The sequence below is a fragment of the Chelonia mydas genome, chromosome 1, assembly GCF_015237465.2.
Source record: "Chelonia mydas isolate rCheMyd1 chromosome 1, rCheMyd1.pri.v2, whole genome shotgun sequence".
NCBI lineage: Eukaryota > Metazoa > Chordata > Testudines > Cheloniidae > Chelonia > Chelonia mydas.
The window spans coordinates 161981545-162008743 of NC_057849.1; the positions used below are offsets into that span (position 1 = coordinate 161981545).

Below are 27199 nucleotides of genomic sequence, written 5' to 3' on the forward strand. Positions count from 1 at the left end.
TTTTGTAACTACAGATTTTATTTACATAATCTTTACAAAATCTATAAAATATATCATTTACATCTATCATAATGTGAATCAGTATTTTACAAAATATTGTTGTTCTTCTGCACATTTAGATAACAAATACATACAAGAGAAGTAGCTCAGGGTAATTGATGCAAAAATGTCCCTGCAACAACATGCCTTTCTTTTCTGAAAATGCCTCTCTTACCCTTCCTCCATTTCCTCAATATTTTGTCCTTTAATATTTTTAAAAAGAGACAAAGAATTTTTTCCCCCCAATAATAAATTTGTATATTAAGCATACTATCATGTGATATGTTGAAGAAATATCAATTTTCTTTATTTTTTGTGTATTCTTTCTGAATTAGTTCTCTAAAAGATACAAATTTATCCTATCCCTATAATAAAAACAAAAATTAGGGCAATGAATTTTGCCACCCACATAACAAATTATGTTTTTCCATAATATACTCATTGCAATCCACTTTTGCTGAGGAAAAATTTGACTTTTTGCAGACATATAATACAGTATGTTCAGATAATTTTGCAGCAATTGAAGGATTTGTTTCTATTAAACTAAGACCAAACTGTACGCCCAATATTTTTCTTTGCCCATACAGCAACTATCCTCGTTTTATGCACACACAGCAATATAGCCTAGCTGCTGACCATTTCTGAACTGAGTATTAATTAAGTTATATGGTCTAGCAGATTCATGAAGGTGTGTATAAGATTTAACCCCATTTCCTGGAAAGTCTTTCCATTGACTCCAGTGATTTTGGATTAGGCTCCATCCAAACTTGCTATAAGAACTAGAGGCAGATCCTTAAAGGGTGTAAACTGTCATAGCTCCATTGCCCCACTGTAAGCCAATGACGAAGTATGGCCCATAACTAAATTTCTCACATTTAAAACATACTGAAATTGTTTGCTACTATTTTATTAAGGTGGTACCTATCAAGAATAACTTCATAATTTTAGTGTCATGTATAAATCAAATGTAAAATATTATTCTACTTACTACTAGTCAGATTTTAAACCAACCACTGAAACAAAATACAAAGATTTTCACACTAAAATCAGTTAAATCTAAAGTTTTCTTGGAAAGGAAAACTTTCCTTTGAAAACTATGCTGTGCTGTTCATAATTCTGATGAACTTTAATATTAATTATTTTTTTCTAATTATATATTTAATACTTGCTTTACAAGAAGTACCATATTATGGTGCAATATAATTAGTGCCACAGGTTATAAATAAACCATTAAAAATTGCATCCCACTTCAAGACTCCTCTATAATAATGTTTCTCAGAGTTGAAAAATAAATATGATTGACAAAATTCTCTTTACACGTTTTAAATCTGGAATTTTACCAAGCGCTTGCTGCTGCATTCTCAATATAAAGTCATATTTAATTGTCTATTTGGGTATTTGTTTTCAGCCTAAATCTGGTACAAGACTGAACTTGGTCCCTTTTCAAAAGCTGAAACTTTTTCCACAATAGAAATCTCTTCTTGGGAGTCCTGAAGCTGCTCCTTTGTGTTGCTTGTCTCATTGCTACAGTTTTCAGATTCTTCTGAAATGACAGTTAACTTGTCAAAGGAGTGATCCTCTTCTGATAAGTGTGGCGAAAGAAACTGTGAACTGTAGGAAGGCTTGCTCAAAAACTGGAGGAAATAAGAGCGGAAATAAGAATCAAACTGTGGCTGTTCCTCTTTTCCAGCATCAGCAGCAGTTTTCTCAGCAGTCTTTAAAGACCTTGCACTGGTGACTCACTGTCTTAGGCCTCATCTACACTAGAAAAGGTCTAGCTATGCTGGCAAACCCTCCTAGACACAGCTTATACTGGTAAGAGTGCTTTTGTCTATATGGCTTATACCAGTACCCTGAATGAAATATGCTATACCAGCAAAAGGACCAGCATCACTGCATCTATGCTAGGGGTTTAGATGGTATAACTTTGGTGGCCGGGCAAATAATCGCACCTCTGACCATAATAGCTACGCCACCAAAAATTTTAAGTGTAGACTACTTTAAAGTAGTCTATCTGTTAATTTGTACTCTCTATTCAACGTGCATCGAACCACCTCTCCTTCAAGTGACCTAATCAGATTCTTTTTCTCTATTGATACACCACAATGCTCATCCAAGAAGCAATGGGCACTCCAATGCACTGAAAAAATTCTCTGGAGTAACACCACACTAACAAAATATAGAAAGGATTGTTACCACTTTTAATAGATCCTTGTCAAAAATTCTGATATCTATTTCAAAGCAAATCCCATTAATCCTGAATTATTACTCACATGAGGGTTAAATGCAGTGCAGAGCCATACCAACATTTTTCCTTTAATTCATTTTTTAACATTTGTAAGAACTGTACAATGATAACAAAAGAAAAGTGTTTGCTCTATTAACCCCTCTGGAGTTTCAAGCACAATTTTATTTGACTGTTAAAACATGGGCATAGCTGGGGGTGGAGGGTGCTGCCCCGCAAAACTGCAAGCCTCAGGCAGGTGTGGAATTTGCCCCCCTACTCCATGCATGGCCCCATTGGCCTGACTGGAACTACCCCCCTGAATATATGCATCCATTTTAAATTCATATAATCTAGGCAACTACTATTTTGCTGATCTCTCAAACTGTTGCTCAGTTTGCAAAAACAAATACCATCTACAGAAATGTGGTTGATTAGAATAAAATAATTAAGACAAAAAGAACTATTTACTGCCTGTATTAGGCTACTGTGACAGAATGTACCTGTGTTCACACCCTACACACTATTGTAATAATCTTTGTACAAACTCTGCCTTGTGAGGTATAATTTAAAAACTCATAATTTGCTGATCAAATATCACAGCAAAATGCATGTGGCAGCATTATATGTGAAGTTATAAACATAAGAGGAGAGATCATGACTAAACTGTATGTTTTCCAGAGAAGTCTGGGGAATGGCCAAACCAGTTCCTCAGAGACAAAGGGCAAGTAGATGCCTCAGTCAGGTGTAAACAAAGCTGATGAACCTTTCCTGCCAAAGAATGGCCACTTAGCAAGTAAAGGGGGCAGGAGCAAAAAAATCTACATCTTAGCAAAGAAACAACATGGGAATTCCCTTCCATGCAGACTACTTGTCTCCTTACTCCCAGCTAGAAATGCTTCTCAAAGGGGGGATAGGACTATAAAAAGAGGGGCAGATACCCCAAGTGGCCTCCTTCCTCTTTCTGACCATCAATTCGCTGCACTGAAGGACATTGCCGACATAGCTACTGCCTCTCGTGGAGGTGGAGTTATTAAGCTGACAGGAGAGCTCTCTCCTATCAGCTTAAAGCATTTTCACCAGATGTGCCACTGCAACACAGCTACACTAATGCAGCTGTAAATTTCTAGTGTAGACCTGCCCTTGATGTCCATAACATTCCATATTACCTCCAGTTTCTTGATGCACATTCTGATACAGTGTAACTCAGGGTAAGTCTACACTACAAAATTAAGTCGACTGAAGTTACGTCGACTTACAGCCACTACAGTAATTACATTACTTTTGCATGTCCACACTATGCTCCTTGTGTTGGGAGTGCGCATCCTCACCAGGAGCACTTGCTCCGATTTAACTGTCAGCGTGGGGCATTGCGGGATGGCTGTTGAAAGGCAACAACAGTCGACATAAGCAACGCAGCGTCTACACTGACACTGCGTTGACCTAACTACATTGAGCTAAACACTATGCCTCTCACGGAGGTGGAGTTATTAAGTCAGTGTAGTGGGTGAGTTACATGGGTGGGAGCTACATTTTAGTGTAGACACTTACAGAGTTAGGTCGAAATTAGCTGCCTTACGTTAACCTAACTCTGTAGTGAAGACCAGGCCTCATTCAAACAGCTCTCTGCTCAACAGAAGCCTGGTCATATTCCCTGACAAAAATGAGTAACATTCATTACTCTGTTTATGTGAAGATTTCAGATACCTCTGAAACTCTTGGCTTAAATTGAGTTGCACTATAACTTCTCTCTCACCTGAAACAGGATTCTCTCATTTGTACAGTACAACTCAGTTTAAGCCAAGAGTTTCAGAGATATCTGACACCTTCACATAATCAACGGATTAGTGAATGTTACTCATTTTTGTCAGGGAACATGACCAGCCTTCTGTTAAGCAGAGAGCAGTTTGAATGAGTTACACTGTATCAGAATCTGCATGAAGAAACTGGAGGTTACACAGAATATTATGGACGTTAAGCAAATCATCTTACATTATTGCTGCACTGTTCTTGTGTCCTTCATTTTGGTTTATTTAATCCTCAACTGAAGTTCTAAAATGAGACAATGGACATAGTTCTCAATGGTTCCCCTCTCCCCCGCCCAAATTAAAATAAAATAAAGTTACATGTGACCCCTCCCAAACGGAGTTTTAGGATGCATCAGGGTGGATAAATATCAATGATTAAAAAAAACCCAAAAAACAAAAACAAAAAATTGGATTTTTTTAAATTTAAAATCAGATTTTTTTGATAAAATGCTTTGAGGAAAAAACCTATCTAAAGATAATTTTAATTAAGGTACATTACAGCTCAAAGATATCTCGTCATGGAATAGGAATTATTAATTCTATAGTAGGAGACAATATATTCATGTAATGTTTAAGAAAAGTTTTGTAAATGAGTTCTAATAGTTCATGGATTAGGCACCCAATCTTACGGGATTCCGGGGGTTTCTGTAGAGATTATTTAGGTTAATCTTTCTATCTACCCAATGGGACTCAGTGCTCAGTCTAGATGATGCCATCAGAGATGATTAGTTTTGCAGTTCTGAAACTGTGGATTTGCGTCTCCAGAGATAACATGCTTGTTAACAGAAAAAAATTGTTATAAATAAAGGTAAGAAATAACAGACATCAACCCTATCGTCACTCTGCAAATTTGTGTACACAGAATCAATCCCTTACCTTTCTCCAAAAGTGCAGAGTTTCAAAAAGTTCAATGAATAGAAGATTGTTGGGGGTGGACAAGATCTGGACAAGGAAAAGAAGTCTGGAGATAAATGTGAGAGGGGAGGGACAGGCAGTAGAAACAAAAGTGAAACTGTTTGAGCAGCATATTCCAGAAGTCTTAAGATCTTTGAGTGTAGCCTTCATTGATTTGAGTTCTACCATACCATTCTCTCACTAGAAGGGAAAACCTATAATGGCAGCAGGCAGGGCTGGCTCTAGGCACCAGCTAAGCAAGCTGGTGCCTGGGGCGGCGCTGCTGAAGGGGCAGCACTCCGGCTGTTCGTGGGGTGGCACTCCAGCAGCAGCCTGGCAGCAATTCGGCGGCATCTCTTCTGACTCGGGTCTCGCCGTCAGCGGTAATTCGGCGGCAACTCCCTCCGATGTTCCTGTTCTCTCTGGCGGCGTCGTATTCGGCAGGTTTTTTTTTCCCCCCCTGCTTGGGGTGGCAAAAAACAGAGCCGGCCCTGGCAGCAGGCTGTAAGAGACACCCAGTTTGGGAATATTTTATTGAAGTTCCTCTACTTGTGGGTAAGACAGGCATGCGTGCAAAATACAAACAGTGCAACAAAGAAATGCAAGGCCTGGTTATCCAAACGAAACAGTGCCCAAAGGAACAAGTGTTCCTTCTCAGGAGGAAGCTGCGTTGAAGATGATGAAAGGAACATGTAGGATCTTCAGGTTGATAAACTTTATTTCATACTTCTTTCTTAAGGACTGCCCGTCTTCCTTCTGGACTATTCTTGAATTCTCACGTTTGAGCAAAAAAATAATTACTCGACGGTACTATCATTTTAGATGCAGTTGTGATAAAAAATAAATCGCTGAAATAGGCAGATCTTCCTTTTACAATTTCACCTTTAAAGTAGTACTGAGTGTCAGTGAATGCAATGAGGAATACTAAAGGAGTAGTAATGGTAATAATAATTAAATAACTGCATTGACTTATTTTGTTTAGAAGAATCCATCCTCAACATACAGGATTCTGAAGACTATCCATCTTTAAGATCACCATCATTTTCTATAGTTTCAGAGTTATCTGCCAATGATAGTGTTTCAGTCACATCATGATTGTCACATAGCCACAGTATATCACCTGTAGCAAAAAGAAAAAAAAAACTCCATCATCCAGAAATAACCATAGATAAATTTGTGATAAGAACCAGCAGATTACAAAAAGGTAATTGATAAAAAAAAATGCACGGTTTGTTTATGCAACAAACTCTCCTTTCCGTATGATTGAGAACCCACACTTCATTAACATGGTTCAGTCATTAAGACAAGGATACAGTCCACGCAACAGAGCAGATGTCGCAGGTAAACTGCAGGATAAAGTGTATGAAAGAGAAATTGAGCAGTGTGAAAAAGGTCTAGAGGGTAAAATTGTTAACCTGAGTCTTGATGGGTGGAGCAATGTCCACAATGATCCTGTTGTATGTGCTTATGTGACAAGAGAAGAAGGGAATGTCTTCCTCACAGAAACAATTGATACATCAGGAAATGCACACACAGCAGAATACTTACAAGTAGCAGCAGTAAAAGCTATAAGAAACTGTGAAAAAAAATTCAAATGTCTAGTACGCAGCTTGGTCACAGACAATGCTGCAAATGTATCCAAGATGAGAATAAATTATGTAGAAGAGAGTCCCAAGCTAATAACATAGGGTTGAAGTGCTCATTTGATGCACCTCCTATCCAAAGACTTCATTGTTCCAGAAATGAAGGCTAATGTTACTGAAGTTGCAAAATACTTCTGTAACAACCACTTTGCAGAAGCTGCTTGAAAAAGTGGGAGGAACCAAACTAACTTTCCTACAAGATGTGCGATGGAAGTCAGGAGTGGACTGTTTTGAGCATTATATCAAGAACTGGTCTAATCTGATGACAGTTTGTGAATAAAATCGTGAAAAAATAAATGGCACTGTCACAGCTGAAGTTCTCAACATTGGGCTTAAGAGAAATGTTGAACACATGCTGAGTACCCTGAAGCCTATTTCTGTAGCCTTGAAAAAAATGCAGGGAAATAGCGGTTTTATTGCTGACGCTATTGAAATTTGGAAGGAACTGAGTGAGATCTTAAAAAGAGAAATATGCAATGACAGAGTAAAATTACAAGCATTAAAAAAAATGAATGGGACAAACACTGTCGCCAACTCATTTTCTTGCAAATATTCTCAATACTCGGTACCAGGATCAAACCTTAACTCCTGAAGAAGAGGAGTTGGCTAGGACATGGACATCCAGCAATCACCCCTCCATAATGCCAACTATAATAAACTTCAGAGCTAAGGGTGAACCATTCAAGAACTATATGTTTGCTGATGATGTTTTAAAGAAAGTCACACCAGTGAACTGATGGAAGTCACTTAAGTACTTGGTTCAGAGTCTGTTGAAGTGATAATTTCACTTTTAACAGCAGTAGCTTCTTCTGCAGGTGTAGAAAGAATATTTTCTTCCTTTAGACTAATTCATTCCAAATTGAAAAATCATTTGTGTCATAAGTATAAAGGGAAGGGTAACCACCTTTCTGTATACAGTGCTATAAAATCCCTCCTGGCCAGAGGCAACGTCCTGTTACCTGTAAAGGGTTGAGAAGCTCAGCTAACCTGGCTGGCACCTGACCCAAAGGACCAATAAGGGGACAAGATACTTTCAAATCTTGAAGGGGGTGGAAGGGGGGAAGGCTTTTGTTTGTGCTCTTTGTTTACGTGGTTGTTCTCTCTTGGGACTGAGAGAGGCCAGACAGAAATCCATCTTCTCCAACCCATCCTAATCCAAGTCTCCAATATTGTAACCAATATAGGTAAGCCAGGCAACGCAGATTAGTTTCTTTTGTTTTATGTGAATTTTCCCTGTGTTAAGAGGGAGATTTATTCCTGTTTTCTGTAACTTTAAGGTTTTGCCCAGAGGGGGATCCTCTGTGTTTTGAATCTGAATACCCTGTAAAGTATTTTCCATCCTGATTTTACAGAGGTGATTCTTTTACCTTTTGTTTTTCATTGTTCTTAAGATCCAAGGGTTTGGGTCTGTGTTCACCTATACAAATTGGTGAGGATTATTCTCAAGCATTCCCCAGGAAAGGGGGTATAGGGCTTGGGGGGATATTTTGGGGGAAGACGTTTCCAAGTGGGCTCTTTCCCTGTTCTTTGTTTTAAACGCTTGGTGGTGGCAGCATACTGTTCAAGGACAAGGCAAAGTTTGTACCTTGGGGAAGTTTTTAACCTAAGCTGGTAAGAATAAGCTTAGGGGGGGGTCTTTCATGCGGGTCCCCACATCTGTACCCTAGCATTCAGAGCGGGGAAGGAACCCTGACGGTTTGGGACCTGAAAAAGCAGGAAAGCTTGTTTTTCTTTTCCAGATTATGAACAAACAGGAAAACGAAAGTGAAGACGACTGAGTTAGCTGCAGAAGCCAATATTTTAAGTTTCTCATGTTGAACTGGCTGACATAGTAGATTCAAATTTTTTTTTAAATATTTCATTTAACTATTTTAGTGAAACAATTTTAACAAAAACAAACCTGATTTTAAAAAACTTGAATGTTTAGCTAAATTCAAAAATTCATATGATTGTTTTGTTAAAATATTATATGTTTGCTGTTGAAGAAAAAAAAATCCAGAATACATAACGTTAAATTGTTTTAGTTAACTAAAACAACAAATGTCTGTCTGGTGATATTCTCCTCCTAATACAGCATGGCAAGAAAATCCTCTAAATATTAATGATTAAGCTGTTGAATTGGAGATAGTTCACCTCCCAATAACTTCATAAATATCTTCAACTGCCTTTGGTAAATGAAATAACCAATCATTCATTTTTTGATATAGTTGTAAAACTAATCTGAAAAGTTTTCAAAATAAATCAATCACTTTAAAAATGTAGAGTGTGTACCTTCTAAAACTGAAACCTACATCTATCTCTGAGTTGTGAAGAATATGTATTAAGGTTATAACAGCCAACAAGAATGCACTTTTATGTAGAAATCCATGATTAAATTCAGTCTTCCTGACTAGTGATTTAAATCAATTCCACCCTGGGATAAATATTGTTATATTTTCCTACAAATGTCTAACACAATAAAAATTAAGGGTCTCCTCTTCACAAAATACATATCTAACCTCCTTTAACTTTAAGGGGCATTGTGTGTATACTGAGGGGAGAAAAGATCACCTAAACTGGAATTATGTATTTCTTCTAAATATTCACAGATTTCTTACACATACTTGCACTGAACATGGGTAATTTCAACTCACAAAGGGACAAGGCCCTCCTCCACACTGGGAAACATTTCATATTAACTTATTTTTAAAGATGAAGTGACCAGGGAGCAGATGAGGCAAAATGTGATTACAAACCTCTTAGAAACATAAAACACTACTTAAACATACGTTTCCTCCCTTCATTTTGGACAGTCTAAATTAGTGGTTTTCAACCTGTGGTCTGTGGACCTCAGGGATTCTGCAGATTATGGTTAAGGGGACTGCAAAAGGTGACTACAAAAATAAAGTTTCAGATCCTAGAAAAGGCATTCTATTTTTCTGATAAATCAAAATTATCTGAATATCCCCACCTGCAGTCAAAACCTAGAAGCGTTGTTACCACCGAAGCCCAGTTTAGTGTCCTCTCTCACACTGTGTCAAATGCTGTGCCAAACACATGCAACATTTATAGTTGAATTCTGTAGAGTCAGTTTTCAGTCTAAGACTTCTATGGTAGGGGTCTACAGACCACAGATTGAATTTCCAAACGGATCTGCACCTTCATTCAAATTTTTTTTAGGGGTCCGCATATGAAAAAAGGTTGAAAACCACTGATCTAAATGGTCCTTGGCTGTAATATTAAACCAACCACAAGAGGCCAGCCTTAGGCTAAAATTTAGAACAAATCCACATGGCTTTTGTTTTGCATTCTTAACAGTCTTGAATAGAATTTATTTACTTATTTATTGAATTTAGGAATGGGGGGGGGGAGAAGGGGAGCAAACATGCAAAACAAAAATATTCAGTTTCTAAAGCACCCACATAATTTGTAAGGTTTTAAAATCACCACCATATGGGTAAATGACTAAAAAGAAGGAAAAACAAAAAAAACACTACAAAAGATGAGCCTGGGAGCTTAAATTACTTTGCTAGACACTAAAAATCAGGGACTGAGTAGAGAGACAGGATTTATGGTTTATTAAAATATATAACCCACTAACAACCCCTCCAACTGCCCTTCTCCGCCTCTTTCTTTCCTCATCGCTGGAGGTGGGTTAACGGGCCACTTCACCTTGAATAGTCCCTTGAAATGTGTGTCAACTACTTATGCCACACAATCTGTTCTACCTTGTATTTAGCTGTGACACGGAGTACATTCGCCAGACCTCAAGAAGAGCTCTGTGAACCTCGAAAGCTCGTCTCTCTCACCAACAGAAGTTGGTCGAATAAAAGGTATTACCTCACCCATCATGTCTCAGTGATATGGCTGCGCTTTTGAATGCTTCCTTTAAAGCATTCTGTTAGAACATATCAGATGGGTAAGATTTCATCATTTACTAAAGAGTGACACCACTCTTACTCATTCTGAGTAGTGCCACAGAAATCAACAGAAACAGACGATGGAGTAAGGTACTAGGTTATGTCTATGCTAACTAGGGTGGTGACCAGATGAAATGAAGAAAATATCGGGACACATGGGGGAAGCAAAAAACATACAAACAAACAAAAAACCAAACAAAAAAACCAAACGCCGGAGCGCCAAAGCCGCAATATTGGGACAAATGGCGTCCCGACCGTGCATCGGTCGGGATGCGGGACAAAGACCTAAAAATCGTGACAGTCCCGATTTTATTGGGACGTCTGGTCATCCTAATGCTAACAGAGTATATGCTGGCATAGCCCCCTAGATGCACCGTACACGTACAGGTAGAACTCCTTCTGTCAAAGGAAACCACATCCCCAAACAAGGTTAGTTATGCTGTTAGAAGCCCTGTTCTGTTAGCACAGTTGCATTTACATAGGGGGAGGATTGTCAGCATAGCTATGTCACTATGGGGTGTGGTTTTGTCACACCCCTGAGCTACTTAGCTACGTCAGTAATAATTGAAAGTGTGGCCCAGTCCCTATGCAGTGTGGGAGAAGGTTGTGGAATTAAGCCAACTGAATGCTGAATTAGTTCAAGTCGCATTACGTCACTATTTACACTCACTTGAATTACTGCTCAGTTTGGTCCAAAGTCTTTGGTAGCAGATTAATCAACTTTTGCAGTTCATTGAGGGTTTGAAATGATAGTCAAGCACACAAGCAGTTTATCACAAGTGAACTAAAGTAACCAAAGATGACATAGCTTAAATAGATCATACCATACAGCTGCTAAGACTCATATCTATTATTTTGCAACATATGCACTGCACCTGGGTTCTTTTAGCTTGCGCGCCTAATAACCAGCATTACCCCATATATTCACTTCAGGCAAAACCTGTGTAACACTAACACAGCCGGTTAACTATCCAGGTGCATGGCTAAGAACGAGGAACTGCTGTCAGAAGGTTCACATGCATTAATCAGAAGCGTTGCAAGCTTTTTGGGGGCCTTCGATAAACAAAAGGCTCTTCTGGAAGGCTTGCTTAATTATTTTATGTAGAATACAAATATACAAACCTCCTTCAGATGTTGTGGAAAAGAATACGCGGGGCAGAAGACATATCTGGTCTGTCGATATATATAGGAAGAGGTAAAGAAACAGGCAGGAACTGATACTAGAACCACCAACATTGATACTAGAAGAACAGTGACAGTTATCCACACTGGAGTTACACCTGCAAGAGACAAGAAGAAGAATTCTTCTTAATCTGATTATTCTTTATTATTATTATGAATAAACAATTTTCAGAATTTAATTCTTGTAAGCGAATAAAATATTTTTTCCTCCACTTTTTCATATTAACAACTATTTTGGTGAATGAACAAACATTCTTCCTTTTGGGAACAAAAAAAATACGTATCAACTTTGTTTCTACTTCAACCACTCAAGACATTCTTACTAGATAAGTTTAACCTACAGCCATGATATGTAAACATTTACAGAAAGAAAAAAATTCTAAGTAAATGCGGGGAGGGGGAAAGGAGGGTAACATGTAAACTCGCAGTATACTTATTCCTGGATGCTTCAAACCAGAGCACTGAATTCTGTTTCTCTCTAAAGGAAAAATGAAATAATGGTAACAAAAATGACAACTCATTTGGAGGTGGTGGTAGTCCAAAATTCCTTAACTTCCAAAATATTGTGTCTTCTAAAGCTTGGTTTCATACACGGGGTTGTCACAGCATGTGATACGAATAAACATTGATCAAGGTATCACTTTAAAGCTGTCTATGATTGTTAAGCAGCTGCTTACTAATTAATCTGGGACTGCACTTTTCCTTTTAAATGGAAACACAAAGCTCTCTTCTAAAAGGTGGCCACCTGACTGATGGTGGCTATGGCCACCATAAATAGCTATTGAGGTGGAGTGGTTGGAAATTGGAGCGTTCAGCCAGTTTCCACTGTGAAGTTAGTGCTATAAATAATTAAAGACTGGAATCTTGATTAGGCATTGCAGAGGTTACATTGGAGAATTTTTTTTATGATTGGTACTTACTGGTATAGTTGCATAAAAATTAAATATTTAAACAAAGAAACTAGTTGTTTATATTGAGAGTCGATAATAATGGTAGCTTTGGATTACACCCAGAGAAAAACATCTTAGGTACAATCTTAGTCCCACTGGAGACAATGGCAAAACTTCCATTGACTTCAGTGGGACCAGGAATTCACTCCTTTGGAAGATGTACCTTGACTAATAAATTGCATGCTTTTTGTAACCATGAAGAAAACTGATTCTCTGGCATGCTTGCCTAAAGATTTTAAACACGAGAACAGAAAAAGAAAGCATGACTGAGCTCCATCCATTTAAAAAAAAAAATTCAACAATGTAATTGTTACAAAATGTAAACAGAATCAGACTTTGCAATATAGGGCCAAATTCTACTCTCAGCTATACCTGTGGAAGCCAAAGGGTTCACAAACAAACGTAAATTGGCTTATGGGTAGACGAAGTTTACGCCTGCGCAGAGAGGCCAGCACAAGGCCTATGCACCACTTAAATTGCACTTAAATCTTGCTTTGAAGAGCTTTAGGGGTCCATGTGCCTCATATGGGTCCTCTGCACTGGAGTAAATTTCATCTGTTGTGTATCTTACTATTTGTAGTTATAAGAGACTGAATTAAAGCTCTCCTTTTTTCTGGCATGAAGGTTTCAAATTTTTTGCAAATTAGAGATATGCTTAGATATCACAATGAACAATACAGAAGTAACAAAACATTTCTGAAGGTTTAAATGCATGTTTTTGTTTCTTTTATGTCAAACAATGAGTGCCTTACAGTGTTTCATAATTAATCAGGATGTTTATAATGTACTGGTGTGTTAGCTATTACCATTATCAGTTGTCCTATCACAGAACTTCTCACTCAGTTCTCCTGTTTTGTTCCATTCAGGAATAACTGCTTGAACTTGAAGGCAATATATTGTCCAAGGGTCCAAACCAGATAATATTTCGGAGTTATATTTAGTATCTGTGGTTACAACCTATATCAAAGAAGAATACAGAAAATTCAAAGGCAAATTCAAGTTCCAATAAATGAACAAACTACAGCTTCTAGTTACAACTCCATTTAGTAGTCTTTGCATTTGTAGCTGCACTATGAATTGGATTTACACAGTATCTAGTTCCTGAAAAAGTGAAAGTTTAAAATATCTGCTGTTAAAACAGTTTTGTAGTTTTCTGTATTACTTACTAAACAAGAATCAAAGAAAAGTTTCCTTTTAAGAATTACTTAAAAAGGACACTGCAAATATTAAAATTAATCAGCTGACTTAAAATTCCTTTCTATTTTAGAACATCCTATTGATGGTGAAAATAATCACCTTCCAAAACAAAAGCTGTAACAGCATTGAAATCCTAGCTCCTAAGCTGGTTGACCAACAGGAAGTGGGCTCTAAGTTTCTTGTGATCAGACTCACAGGTAGTCTCCTTCCACTATACCATAAAAGAATTTTCCAAGAGAAACACTGTAACAAAAAGAGGGACTCTATAGCTATTATATAAATGTGCACAGAATTTTAAATAGCAGTATTTTAAAAAAAAATCATGCAACTAACAAAACCAAACAAGTATTCATGCAACACACTCTATTTAGGGTTATATATGAAGACCACTCATACTTTAGCTAATGTAGAATGTGACACACTGCCTGCTTAAAACAGCTGGTCAATGTATGTACTTTGTGTGCAATTGTTCACAGCACTGACTTTTTATCTTCTTCTGGGTGTGTTTAATGGTATTGGTCTTAAGAGTATAAATCCTTATATGGTTAAGAAGGTGCTATCAAAAGAGATTGCCTCTCTCCCTGTGCAACATCACACTAGGTGACACCAGCTAAAAGTGCGGTTATTTGTAGACATGGCTTACAGTAAACTAGGACACATTTTTTTTGTAGGTGGATCTTAGGAGACTTGGTTGCTGTGAGGGAATAAATATACTTGAACAAACTATCCAAGTATCTCCCAGGTTTGCACTCTAGTACTGGAACCAGAGTATTCTCAGTGAAATCTCCTTTTGGGTAACTTGCTTCCTTTGGCAGTTTGCCGAAGGTTGCTTGACCAGGTATGGACTCACTGACTTTCCCTACAGAACAAACACTCTTTTCCCCCTCTTCCTCAATTATTCGTGAGCTGGGGCTAATAAGGTGTTTGGGATGAAAGATTCCTTTATTTCTGGAACTACATATTAAGTAGTAGACTGGGAATTGTGAAGGATACCTAATATGAATCAGAAGTGCAGCTGCACCAAAGTCTTCATGTATAAAAATTTCCTGTGTTGTACAGAGATCTAGTTATTCCCATTGATATTGATAGAAATTTCTGTCTTTCTTGGATCAAAAGTAAGATTCTATGACACTATAATTAACCTACTATTTATTTAAAAAAAAAAATGTCCATGCACATAGTGTGGTGGAATCTGTGGGGCTGTGGAGCATGCCCACCTCTGGGACAGAATGTCTCTCTGGCTTAGGGGAGGGTGACCATAGTGGAAGTGAGTAAATAGATTATGTCTGATGACAGGGAAGATGGTAGCAGGAGAGAGACTGACCCTATGGCAGCAGCCATGTTAAGCATCCAAAATCCAGTCTTTTTTCAAGCCAGTATTGTACAATAGATCATTCTAGCAAAACTGCTTGAATCACATATGATTTGGTTGCAGAATAGCTATTCATCATATCCCTAGATATTACCTATGCAGGCACTTCTAAGTTACATTTGTTTTTTTGTGCAGTGTGCATTGGTACTGTTGTGATGATTGCAGTATATACCACTGAAAAAAATAAAAACATTGCTGCATAAAGGGAATAAACCCTCATAATTTAATAACTATTTCTAACTATGGAAGGATAATTTATGCCTATTTAATAGGTGGTTACTCATTTCTCTGCCAGCTTGCAGAATGCAGGTTGTGACAATTACAAGTTCCTGATAACATTGTAAATTTCAGAGATCTTGTTTTTGCTTCAGCAATGTTAAGTCTCAGAACATTATCAATATCGTATTATAACTAGAAATGCCTGTTCAAAGCTGCAGCTGTAAAACAGTTACACAATAGTCAGTTGAACAAAAGTTACCTCTTCACTATTGCTTTTTTTCCAGTATAGCACCCTGTAAGCCCAAGAGCCATAATATTTCTTTAAAGGCCACTTGTCCGACCCTTGTACAACAACAGGGCCTGTGAAATCTACATGCAAAGATCCGGATTCAGATTTCACTTTTACATCAGGTGGTCCAATGATTGCTAAATGAGAAGAGAGGAGGAAAAAAAAAAAAAAAAGATCACAAAAATATGATTTCTCACACTGTTCTCAGATTGATATTTTTATATGGTATACAGCACTACACCTAATTACTATCATAATCTTATTTACTTGAAGAAAACTCTTTCACCTCAAAGAATCAAGGATAAATAAACTCTTCATTCACAGATGTGTCAAAGTGAATTTGTCTTTACACTTTAAGAGACTATCTTCCATTGCTGTATACAGTATAATTGTAGCTGTGTTGGTCCCAACCACAGAAGTTGGTCTAAGAAAAGATATTACCTCACCCACTTGTCTCATTTAAATAGAAGACATTTTTGCTGTCTGTGCCTCCTCCACTCACTAAGCCACCCTCAGTTCTGTCCTGCCAGCTGCTTTCACTAATGGAAGAGGTAAGAATACTAAGGAACCCGCTCCCAGGGCATCTTATTGCCTGCATATCCCCATGGAGCTGCAGCTCAGAGACGTCAGACTTCGCTGAGGAAACTTTCTGGTGAAGCGTTTTTATTGCTCTCCTCATTGCAACTCATTTGAGAAACTGCAACTCTTGAATTGCTTCTGAATTTATTATTAATTCTTTTTCACATCAAAGGATATATTTTTATATTTTGAAACTGGCTACTTTACTATATTTTTGTTCCCCCAAATATCTTAGTTTAGTGAGTACTTTAGTCCTCAGTTAGGTTGTGTCTACAATGAACTCTTTCATAAACTCTCCCAATGTTCCACCTGAACCACTGTATGGGTGCTTCTCATCTAAACCTGTACTCAGGTGGTAAAAATGCCGATAGTCAGTTTACACTAGCACTCCAATGATTGCTATCAACAGTGAAGTTACACCAGGGCTACAGTGAAGTTACACCAGGGCTACAGCATCAGTGGAAGATTTTAAGAAGCAGCTCAATGTAGACAAGGCTTTGCATTTTTCCAGAAATTCAAACCAGTTATAAAAACATCTCTGGCTGTGCCAGCCTTGGTTACACGGTAATTCCAACTGGTTAAACCAGTTTAAAGTTATGGAAAAATTTCCCAATTGGTGACTCTGATGTTCCTAGGCTGCACCCATACATTAGGGTCTGTAATTTCCCAACAACTACAACTCTGTTGGTGGTAATGCTGGTGGAAACTGTAAGATACACATATAATACACCTGGTTAGGTGCTCTGAGCAGTATTAAACAATACGGTGGTAAAAATGACACAGTGATTAAGAGTCCTATCTACATTGCAGATTTCACCAGTGCTGCTCCCTCAATTAGTTTTATACATAGACTCTTTAGTCCAATTATAAATTGGCTTTTGAAGGTCAGTGTTGCTTAGAAGTTAACTCTTTCCTTGAAATGTGAATCAAAATCCTGTTTTCAATGCAATTCTTCATAAAATTCTGACTTGTTAATGGTTTTGTTCTCTGATATGGGGGTTCATCCTAAGTACTACTCTTTCTGTCCCCAAACTCTCATAGTATTTGTTAAATACTTCAATTTTCTATGTTGTAGTTCAGCTTTTCTGGTCGGTCAGTTTTAATTCTCTCCAAGTTAAGCTTTGGAAAAAACACAAACCCCCAAAACATGCTCTCATTTTCCAAATTTCTTTTTCTTCCTTAAGTATTACATTTGCACTAATGTATGCAACTAACCTTCCCTTTGTAAGCATTTTCAGATTTCCTATAGAGTAACTGGTCATATGTTTCTTGTTCTACTGTGAGAAATTTTTCTCAATTAATACTTTAAACTGATCCATGCTTTAAAGTCTTTTTTTAAAGTCCTTCAAGAGTTAGTGCATGGATATGGGAGTGAGTTTACAGAGAGATGTCCAAGTGAAGAGATCAAAGAGCAATGGCCAGCACATCTTATGAATTTGGAATTTAATATGGAAAAATTATGTCATAAACACTGTCCTAATATAAACAATTGCACTGGGAAAGTGAGACTGGAAACTTAAACTCCGAAAACCAAGGACTAGAAAGGTTAAGCTTTAAGTAAATTCAAACCAAGCCAGAGAAGAAGGGAAAACTAAGAATTGTTTCTAGAGGTAGAGAAACCAAAGAGGCCTCTTGCATAGCTTCCCATTGACATCTGTGCAGTGGAGAAACAGAAGTTTTGGATAGTCTGACAAAATTAGTGCTTGCTGATGGATGAAATAATTGAGAATGCATTGACAAAGATCCTGTTTCCCACAAACTCAGACAACAGCATGCTGTCCAAGATCTCTGCTATAAGAAAGTGATGAAGTGCCAAGTTTGACCACCTTTCACACAAGACAGCAAACACGGTACCTTCAAAATGATTTTTTTTTAATTGAAGAGTAAACTTTTTTCCCCTTGAACATGTCCAAATATAGGATGGAGGTGGAGTGGGGAGGGGGGAGGAGAGTTAATTTTTTTCCCCCTGGCTTAATAACAAGAAAGTAGCTGAACTGATTTAAATATGTAGGAAGTTAGAATCCTTGGAGGTAAAGCACTCCTGCTCTAAATATTTGTATGCAATATTTTTTTAGGGGGGGAAATATATATGTGTATGTGTGTTAAAATCCCTCAAAAGATGTCTCAGAATGGAAGAATAGTCAGTGATGACCTACATATACTTTTGATTTTACTACATTTTCTGTACTCCTGGGGGAATTCTGCACCACTTCCCTTGTGCATAATTAATGAGCCATTAATATTTTTAATTTTTTTGCGCAGAAAAAAGCTACCACCAGGAAGTTGCTGCACTTCTGCCTACCGGAGGGCATTGTGGCAATAGAACAAAGCAGCAGCTCCTAGCCAATTAGGGAAGAGAAAGAGCCTGCCTTCTTCACAGCACCTGTCAGGCCCGGCCAGGAGATATGGGAAGACAGACAGCATGGGGCTGCTGGGTGGTCAGACAGGGGCTCATAAGGGCTAGTGGGGGAAGACAGACTGGGGCATGGGCTGAATGGGAGTGGAGGCACAGGGCCACATAGGGACAGGAGGGTGGCTGGGTGGGGGAACAGAAACACATGGTGACAGGGAGGTGGGTTCAGGGCTGCATGGGGATGGGGGGAGTGAGTGTCTACGTGGGGATGGAGGGACACATGGACGGGGGTGCAACACATGGGGGTGCAGGGAAACATGGGGCCAGGGCCAGGTGTGCCTGACTGAATGGGAGAGGCTAGGGATCAGCCAGGGTCTACATGCGGGAAGCTCCTTAACAATCCCTCCCTGCCTCCCACAGAAACCTGTTCCATATTTTTCCCACCCATACCCAAGAGCTCTCCAAGTTCACACTCAGGCTCCTTCCCAGCAATTACTTCCCTCTCCCTCAGCTCCTCCATTACCCCTGACTCCCCCAAGCCTTTGCACTGCTACTGAGGGGTGCAGGAAATACATTTCTGTATTGTAGTTTAAATGAATTATTACTCACAGTTCTGTATTAATATGCCTAGTAAGGAATCTATTTGTCAAAAAACATTTCCTGAATCTTTTTTGTTGTCTGTATTGTTACAGACATACTTGCTGACAGGTATTTTGAAATAAATGACCAAAAATAATTGAAACTTGTGTTATTTTGACAAATAAAATATGCGGAATTTTGCAGAATTTGAAAATATTGTAAGCAGAATGTTTAATTTTTTGGTGCAGAATTCCCCCAAAAGTATTTGTGAGAGCAACTCTTCTCTTCCCAAAAAGTATACTAAATAGGACTCGGATATTTCATACTTTACTTAAAATAATTTGCAAATTTAAAACAATCTGTATTTTAATCTCTCTACTTATTCAGATTAATTGCAATTTTATTTAATTAACAGTTCGCTATTAGTGGGCAAAAGTTTCCCGTGTAGGGGAAGCCTTACTGTCATCGAGTGGCTTAAAGATGGTGTTCACCCAGTCTGACTCTTCGTTCTCTGATTCAGCTCTGACTCGCAAGGTGTAGTTTCCATATACAGACAGAGAAGAGAAGTCACACTCCGTGATGACAATGTTCTTACACAAATTCCTGTTATAAAGACTGCTGAAGAGGAGGCAAAAGAATTGTATCGAAGTTATATATTAGGAACAAGAAAATATCTTCCATTTCAGTGAAGCAGGTAAGTGGCAGTACTCACTCACCATGTATTAACATTGCTAATTATCACTCAGGCAAAAATCATTAGCTGAAAAAAAAAAAATAAGAACATTGATATATCTATATCTTTCACACATACTTATATATAGGTATTAGACACTCGTAATATCTATTAGGATAGTCTATTATTACTTTATGATAAAGGTAGAGATTAAGGTGACCATTCAGCAAAAAGCACACTTTTGCTCTGACTTGGCACCTGCAAATCCTGATTGAGCAGACAGAAAATGCCTGATACCAAAGCCAAGTTCAACTATGCTTGCATTTTCAGTCTAATTCTCACCCTTCTACAAATGGTCCTTTGGATAGGCCTTACACTATCCTAATCTTTCATTATATGCCCAGGTCTTGAATGGGTACTAGTTAACATGTGGAAAGTTACTTCTGTTTTGTATGTAGAGCCCACCCTGGAATAGGAGCTTGCTACCCTGGCAGTTTGGGGGTCCCACACATCCCTCGTACCTTCCCCCTGCTGACTGACATAGCAGACATGCTTGCTTTGTGTTCTACATCATTTTAGAGGCCCTTGCTCAGCAGGCACCCGACTGACATTCCCCCACCCTAAGGTTCTGCTCTTTCTTTGCCGAGAAATGAACCTTTTGACTCATTGGGGTAATTTGCTGTCTGGGCTTTGTTCAGCTACTGAAGCAGCCAGGGATCTAATACTAGACTAGAGGAGTCCTCTGCCTTCTTTAGAGTGCTCCCCACAAAATTCTTCCCCTCCCAATCAAAAACCAATCTGGAGTGAAAACATGGGAAAAATTCCAGACAAAAAGGGGCCTCAGAGTAAGCTGCTGAGAACCTCTGCTTTTGAGCACAGAGGCAGCAGACTGGGGAACATTCTTGCTGAACTTCACGAGCCATGTCTGTAGAGGGCCCTGACAAACAGATTGCTCTGGGGAAAAAGTGGAATCTGTTGCCTGCATCAGAAATTGGAAAATGTGGGAGAATGCGTGAGTACTAAGCCTGTTGAAGTAGTAGTTTCCTAGGACAGAGAATGTAAATTTACATGTAGCTGACCGATTACGGTTAAGATTACACGGTGTTTCCCACTCCAGATGAATATGTGACAAACTAATGAATATTAAAAATTATAAAGCTTGCCCTCTAATATGTATCTAGCTCAGGAGAAGGTGTCTTATGTGCATAAGCCAAAAGAAAGGGACAGTCCACGTCTGGAAAAAAAAGTCACAAGAACACAATATTATAAACTGTAAGTTTATTTAAGACATCTTGCAAAGGTAAATACAGAAAGCTCCTAGACCTACCTTATAGACTCGACTGTATAAGTAATATTTTCTTTGTGAAAAGTAGGTGGATCCCACTGTAGAGTGCTATTCAAGTTAACTGAATTAATTCTTACATTTTTTGGTTCTGGCACAATTCCAAATGCTGAAAAACAAACAAACCAGTGTAATATATGTTCTTCCAATGACTGAAGTAACAAATAACCCTTTTTGAAAACTGGAAAAGAGACTAGAAGTATTGCTGGAATATACACATACTGTACTGCTAACTAGTAGTTTCCGTGACTACTGAGTTATGATCATCATTTTGATTCTTTACAGATGAGTTAGAAATTAATCCAGCCAAACCAGTTACAAAGCACAGCTCTTAGTGTTGTGCTTCAGAGCCGATTTCATTTTAAAATCACAGGAGAGAAACCAAATAATATGCATGCTCTTTAAGAAAAAAAAAAAAACCTAATTAGCAACTTTATGTAATAATGCATGAAACTAATGTGTGAGAAGTACACTCCATGCACCTGCACAAGACAGAAACTAAATTTTAACACAGGAACTCCATTTCAAGTACAGAGTTTACTTCCTCAAATGTGACCTCTTCCTGTACCCATAAAATTTCAGTCAGAACGTCCATTAAATTAGAAGAGAATGTCACTTATGTACATAATTTGGATCTAGAATTTTTGATTTAAAGAAATTCTGGCGTTTCACTTTTCTCCTTGCCAAATGAGCTTGTGGGGTGAAATTCTGGCCTAATTAAAGTCAATGGAAGAAGTCCCATAGACATCAGTGAGAACAGGATTTCATCTATGGCCATCAAGATATTTCCTGATCTGCTACATACTGAGGATATGTTTACGCTATGGAGACTATATCAGCATTGCTATACTGGCATAGACCCATACTGCAGATGCAGTCCACACCAACAGAAGGAGTTTTTCTGTCAGGGTAGAAACACCACCTCCTTGGAAAACATTAGCTGTGTAGATGGAAGCAATCTGTATTGGGGGGTTTGTTAGCTATGTTGGTCAGGGGGGTGGATTTTCACACCCCTGAACAATGTAGCATGCCAACATAACTTTTCAATGTAGACCAAGATGAAGCTACTGTAAATGGACCAAGTTCAAAACTCTGTCTCTCTGTCACAGATTATCAGTGCTGTAGAGGTGTTATGCTCAACCACGGGAAATAGGGAGGTATAGGCTTCCATACACTCTACAACACCCTCTGTGGCCAACTCAAGAGTGCCACTGACTGGCTCCAAAGGAAGTCAAATCCAGTCCTCTATGGGGCCATCTATACTAGGGCCTTATTGGAACTAGGACATTGGTACTAATATTTCAACAATGGCGCAGCTGCCCCAGTGCTTCCAAAGGGCATAAGGTCCAGTATAGACAGTTATTTTTCACCCCATGTCATTTTCAGAGCTCTACACCATTGCTGAAAAACTGGAAAGAAATGTCTAATTTTCTAGTGTAGAAAATAAACTGTTGCAGACAACATGAGGTAACACTGTTTTGGCAAAGCAGCCTTCTGGCTGCTTCAAGAGGCTTCCATTGTACCTCATTTTCTCCAAAGGGGCTACACAACTCTCTACACCCACGATTTCAACACAACATAAATAAAAGTGACCTGGAAAGGGAAGTGGATTTGTGCCCCTTTATACATCATAAACAAATGAAAAGAGGTGTGAAAGATTTTTGTTAAAAAAAAGTTCTGCTTGGTGCTTTCCCCACCTCTCCCAAAAACCACATCTTGGCTGTCTGACTGGAGAACTAATTAGAAAACAACATCAAAGGAGGCAAGAGTCTCAGCTCTCTGCAATTCAGAAGAGCAGAGATTTTAGACTATATGAAGTTTTAATTTTTATCATCTATTTGACTCCACTCTCCAATGAACCCTTCGTTAAAATTTCACCACCCCACACCTTCAACTACAATGGGAGAGCTCACAAAAAGCATCTTCACAAAAGTCCTCCAGCAAAACCATAAAAGGCAAAACTTGACATGCTTGTTATTTGCAACGTGGAAACAAATAGATAACACTTATTTTTATTTGTAAAATAAAATGGCCCTCCCAAACTATCCCCAATGTTTCAGGCTCAGATCCATTTAAAAAGAAATTCCTTTTCAAATCACTTTTAAGACTTGATAAGATAGTCTCTATAAGCACAGGGCCAGCTTTTCAGCTGTTGTAAATTGCAGTAGCTCTATCTGGCCATAGTATAAATGTTATTTTAAAATGTTTATTGTTCAAATTTCATTTAAAATATAAATATCAGCTTCAGTACTTTCTCTTCCCTGCTATTTTCTTCAGTTGCTGCATGGAATCTGGGGTGTTTCAGTTATACAGACACATTCCCCCTACACAAATCACATGGTCTTTGGCTGATCGATGTCCTTAGATGTGGAGCACGGGTGGGCAAAGCAACAGCGTCCAGCCCATCAGACTTTTAAATTTGGTCCTTGAGCTCCCGCTAGGGAGCAGGGTCAGGGGCTTGCCCCGCTCCGCGCACGCTGTGGCTCTGCACAGCTCCCAGAAGCAGCAGCATGTCCCCACTCCGGCTCCTATGCGTAGGGGCAGCCAGGAGGCTCCGAACGCTGCCCCAGCCCCAAGCGCCGGCTCTGCAGCTCCCGTTGGCCAGGAACTGCGGCCAATGGGAGCTGCAGGTGTGGTGCCTGTGGATGGGACAGTGCGCAGAGCTGCCTGGCTGGCGCCTCTGCATAGGAGCTGGAGGGGGGGACATGCCGCTGCTTCTGGTAAGTAGCGCGTGGAGCCTGCACCCCTGACCTTCTCCCACGTCCCAACCCCCTGTCCCAGCCCTGATCCCACTCCCACCCTTTGAACCCCTCGGTTCCAGCCCAGAGCACCCTCTTGCATCCCAAACCCCTCATCCCCAGCCCCACCCCAGAGCCTGCACCCTCAGCCAGAGCCCTCATGCCCCCCTCCCCACACTACAATCCCCTGTCTGGAGCCCCCTCCCACACACCGAACCCCTCAGCCTGAAGCCCCCTCCCCTGCATCCTGAACCCCTAATTTCTGACCTCACCCTGGAACCCACACCCCCAGCCCAGAGCCCCTCCCACACTGCCCCAGCCTGGAGCCCCCTCCCATACTCTGAACCCCTCTGCTCCACACCCAGCCTGCAGTTCCCCCAGCACTCCAAACCCCTCACCTCTGGCCCCACTCCAGAGCCCACACTGCCAGCCGGAGCCCTCACCCTCTCCCACACCCCAACCCCCAATTTTGTGGGCATTCATGGCCTGCCATACAAGTTCCATACCCAGATGTGGCCCACAGGCCAAAAAGTTTGCCCACCCCTGATCTGGAGGGTCAAATTCTCCTTGTTCATAGTCTTTTGATTTCAATAGAATTAGACCAGTGCAACTGAGAGGAATATCTGACTCTTAATATTTAATTAATACCAAAGATCAGCTGAAGACCATTCTCTTTCCCTAATCATACATCTTGTAAACAAGATATTAGAGTGCAGCAATATTTAAACTCTAGAGTAAATGTACTCTAGACTGGTATTTTGAAAATGAAAAGGTTCTGAATTGGCCAAGTGGCCTCAGCACAACGGTTTTAAAGATAGGGATTTCTCAGATCTGGGCCTTTGGGAAGTCCTGAGAATCAAGCAACTCAGCAGAGTACTGAGGAGGTCAGGAATGAAAACCACCATACACTTAATTGCAAGGATCAGTCAACTCCTGATCCCACTGCAACAGCCATTGCATACAACATAGGCATGATTTTTTTTTTTCTGAGCATTGCCTGCTTTTTTTTCCAATTGGTAGCACTGAGCAGAGGACCAGGGGTATGGCAGGAGTAAGAAAGACATGATATGTATTTCTTCCACTCTATTGAGTGCTGATAAGGCCTCAGCTGGAGTAATGGGTTCAGTTCTGGGCGCCACATTTCAGGGAAGTGGACAAATTGGAGAAAGTCCAAAGGAGAGCAACAAAAATGATTAAAAGTCTAGAAAACATGACCTATGAGGAAACATTGAAAAAACTGGGTTTAGTCTGGAAAAGAGAAGACTGGGGAGGGGGGGACCTGATATCCATTTTCAAGTACATAAAACGTTGCTAAAAAGAGGAGGAAGGCCAGGGGCCCATGGCCCTGTCATTTTTAAAAGCGGGAGGCTATGCCCTCCCCCTTTTTACCGGCCATAAGGGCAAATGATTGGGGTGGGGGAAGAGGTGGAGAGGAACAAGCAGGGGGTAGGGTCTTGGGAGGAAGAGGTGGTGCATGTTTAGAGCCATGGTTTGGGCACTGGTGGCTCCCTACTTTTAGGGAGCTTCTGCCACTCCTGGGAGGAGGGTAAAAAACAGTTCTCCTTAACCTCTGAGGATAGGAGAAGCAGCAACAGGCTTAAATTGCAGCGGGGAGGGGCAGAAGGGATAGCTCAGTGGTTTGAGCATTGGCCTGCTAAACCCAGGGTTGTGAGCTCAATCCTTGAGGGGGCCCTTTAGGGATCTGGGGCAAAAATTGGGGATTGGTCCTGCTTTGAGTAGGGGGTTGGACTAGATGACCTCCTCAGGTCCCTTCCAACCCTGATATTCTAAGGGCAGTTTAGGTTGGACATTAGGAAAAACTTCCTGTCAGGGTGGTTAAGCACTGGAATAAACTGCCTAGGGAGGTTGTGGAATCTCCACCATTAGGAGTTTAAGAGCAGGTTAGACAAACACCTATTAGGAATGGTCTAGTTATTACTTAGCCTCAAGTGTAGGGGACTGGACTAGACGACCTGTTCAGGTCCCTTCCAGTCCTACACTTCTATGGTTCTATAATCAGTCCCCTTGGAGAACTACCCAACCAACCCCTCTCAACTCCCATAGTGCCAGGAGGCAAACTAGGGACATCTGTCACTGTCCTGTGCCATGGATGTGTTTCACCACCATGTCCTTTGTTGGGAGCTATGGGGAGAGGAAGAAAACATGCCTGCCTCAAGTGGCTTGAGTCTGTAATCAAGCCAACTGAGCTGGAGGGAAAGTCAGGCTTGGCCCAGGGCTGTGGAGAGGGGAAAGCCCGAGATGGTGTTGGCCAAAGATCTAAGTTTAAGGGCAAAATCCCGGCGCCCCTGAAGTCAATGGGAGTTTTGTCATCCAGGTCTGGGGGAGAGGGCCAGGACTGCACCAAGTTCTCCCCCATCTAAAATTACCTAATTATCCTCCCTCAAACCCCTCCTCCCAACTCTCTTTGTGGGGCTGCCTACAGGCCAGGTGACAAGGGTTTGGCTGCTGGCGCACAGGCTCGCCTGGGGGCCTCCCAGCCCGCCCTGGGGCTCAGCAGCCCGCCTTCTCCCTAGCCCCACTCTGGGGCTGGAAACTCTCTGGGCCAGGGCCCGGCTCTGCTCTACGTGTGCCCGGCGCCCAGGCCTCCTGCGCCACGGCTAGTTCCCCTGCCGAGCCACTGGGGGGAGGCGCCGCCGCCGCCTGCGCACTGGGGGCTCCCTTGGGAAAGGAGCGCTGGCGGGGACCCGCGGGGAAGTAGCCAAGCGACCCCCCCGCCCCCCTTTCCTGCCTCCCTACTGCCACCCGGCAGGAGCCGCCGCGGCACTCACCCGACGAGAGAAGGCAGCCGGCTACCAGCGCCAGGAAACGCCGGGCCATGGCAAGGGCTGTCGGTCCCCCTGGCTGCCCGCGGGGTGCGGCGGGAGCGCCCGCCTGGCTGCTACGCAGCGGAGGCCCCCAGCCCGGCACCTGGTCCCGCCTCCGCACTGGGCGAGCTCGCCAGGCCCGGCCCGGCCCGGCCCGGCCCTCCTCTCCTCCCTGCAGGTGAACTCTGTCCCCTGTGCGGCGCGCCAGGAGGAAACGCGCTGCCCGCTGCGCTCGTAAACGCCCCCGCAGCGCCGGGCCCTGCGCGTTGCAGAGCAGGAGCGGCTGGGCTCAAACTGGGGCAAGGTGAAAGCTCCGGGAGGCGTTTGCTGCCAGCTCCCTGTATCCCGCTGGGGACCGAGAAGGCCAAACCAATCCCCCGCCAGCTCCAGGCGG

The 27199-nt window shown here is 40.9% G+C and overlaps 1 protein-coding gene across 3 annotated transcripts; it reads right to left on the reverse strand.

Annotated features, from left to right (window-relative positions):
• On the reverse strand, positions 1 to 27199 carry IL10RB (interleukin 10 receptor subunit beta). 3 transcript variants are annotated; one of them, XM_037904975.2, is made up of 7 exons: positions 26770 to 27197; positions 21228 to 21351; positions 19688 to 19842; positions 15687 to 15853; positions 13446 to 13596; positions 11630 to 11787; positions 1 to 1673 (listed from the first exon to the last, which is right to left on the reverse strand). In XM_037904975.2, the coding sequence occupies exons 1-7, from the start codon at positions 26816 to 26818 to the stop codon at positions 1449 to 1451; spliced, it is 1029 nt and encodes a 342-aa protein (XP_037760903.1). In that variant the 5' UTR covers positions 26819 to 27197; the 3' UTR covers positions 1 to 1448. The 3 variants fall into 3 exon arrangements, with proteins under 3 accessions (XP_037760903.1, XP_037760899.1, XP_037760908.1); XM_037904971.2 differs by having other exon boundaries at positions 19688 to 19845; positions 26770 to 27193; XM_037904980.2 differs by lacking the exon at positions 1 to 1673 and adding an exon at positions 6026 to 6085 and having other exon boundaries at positions 19688 to 19845; positions 26770 to 27199.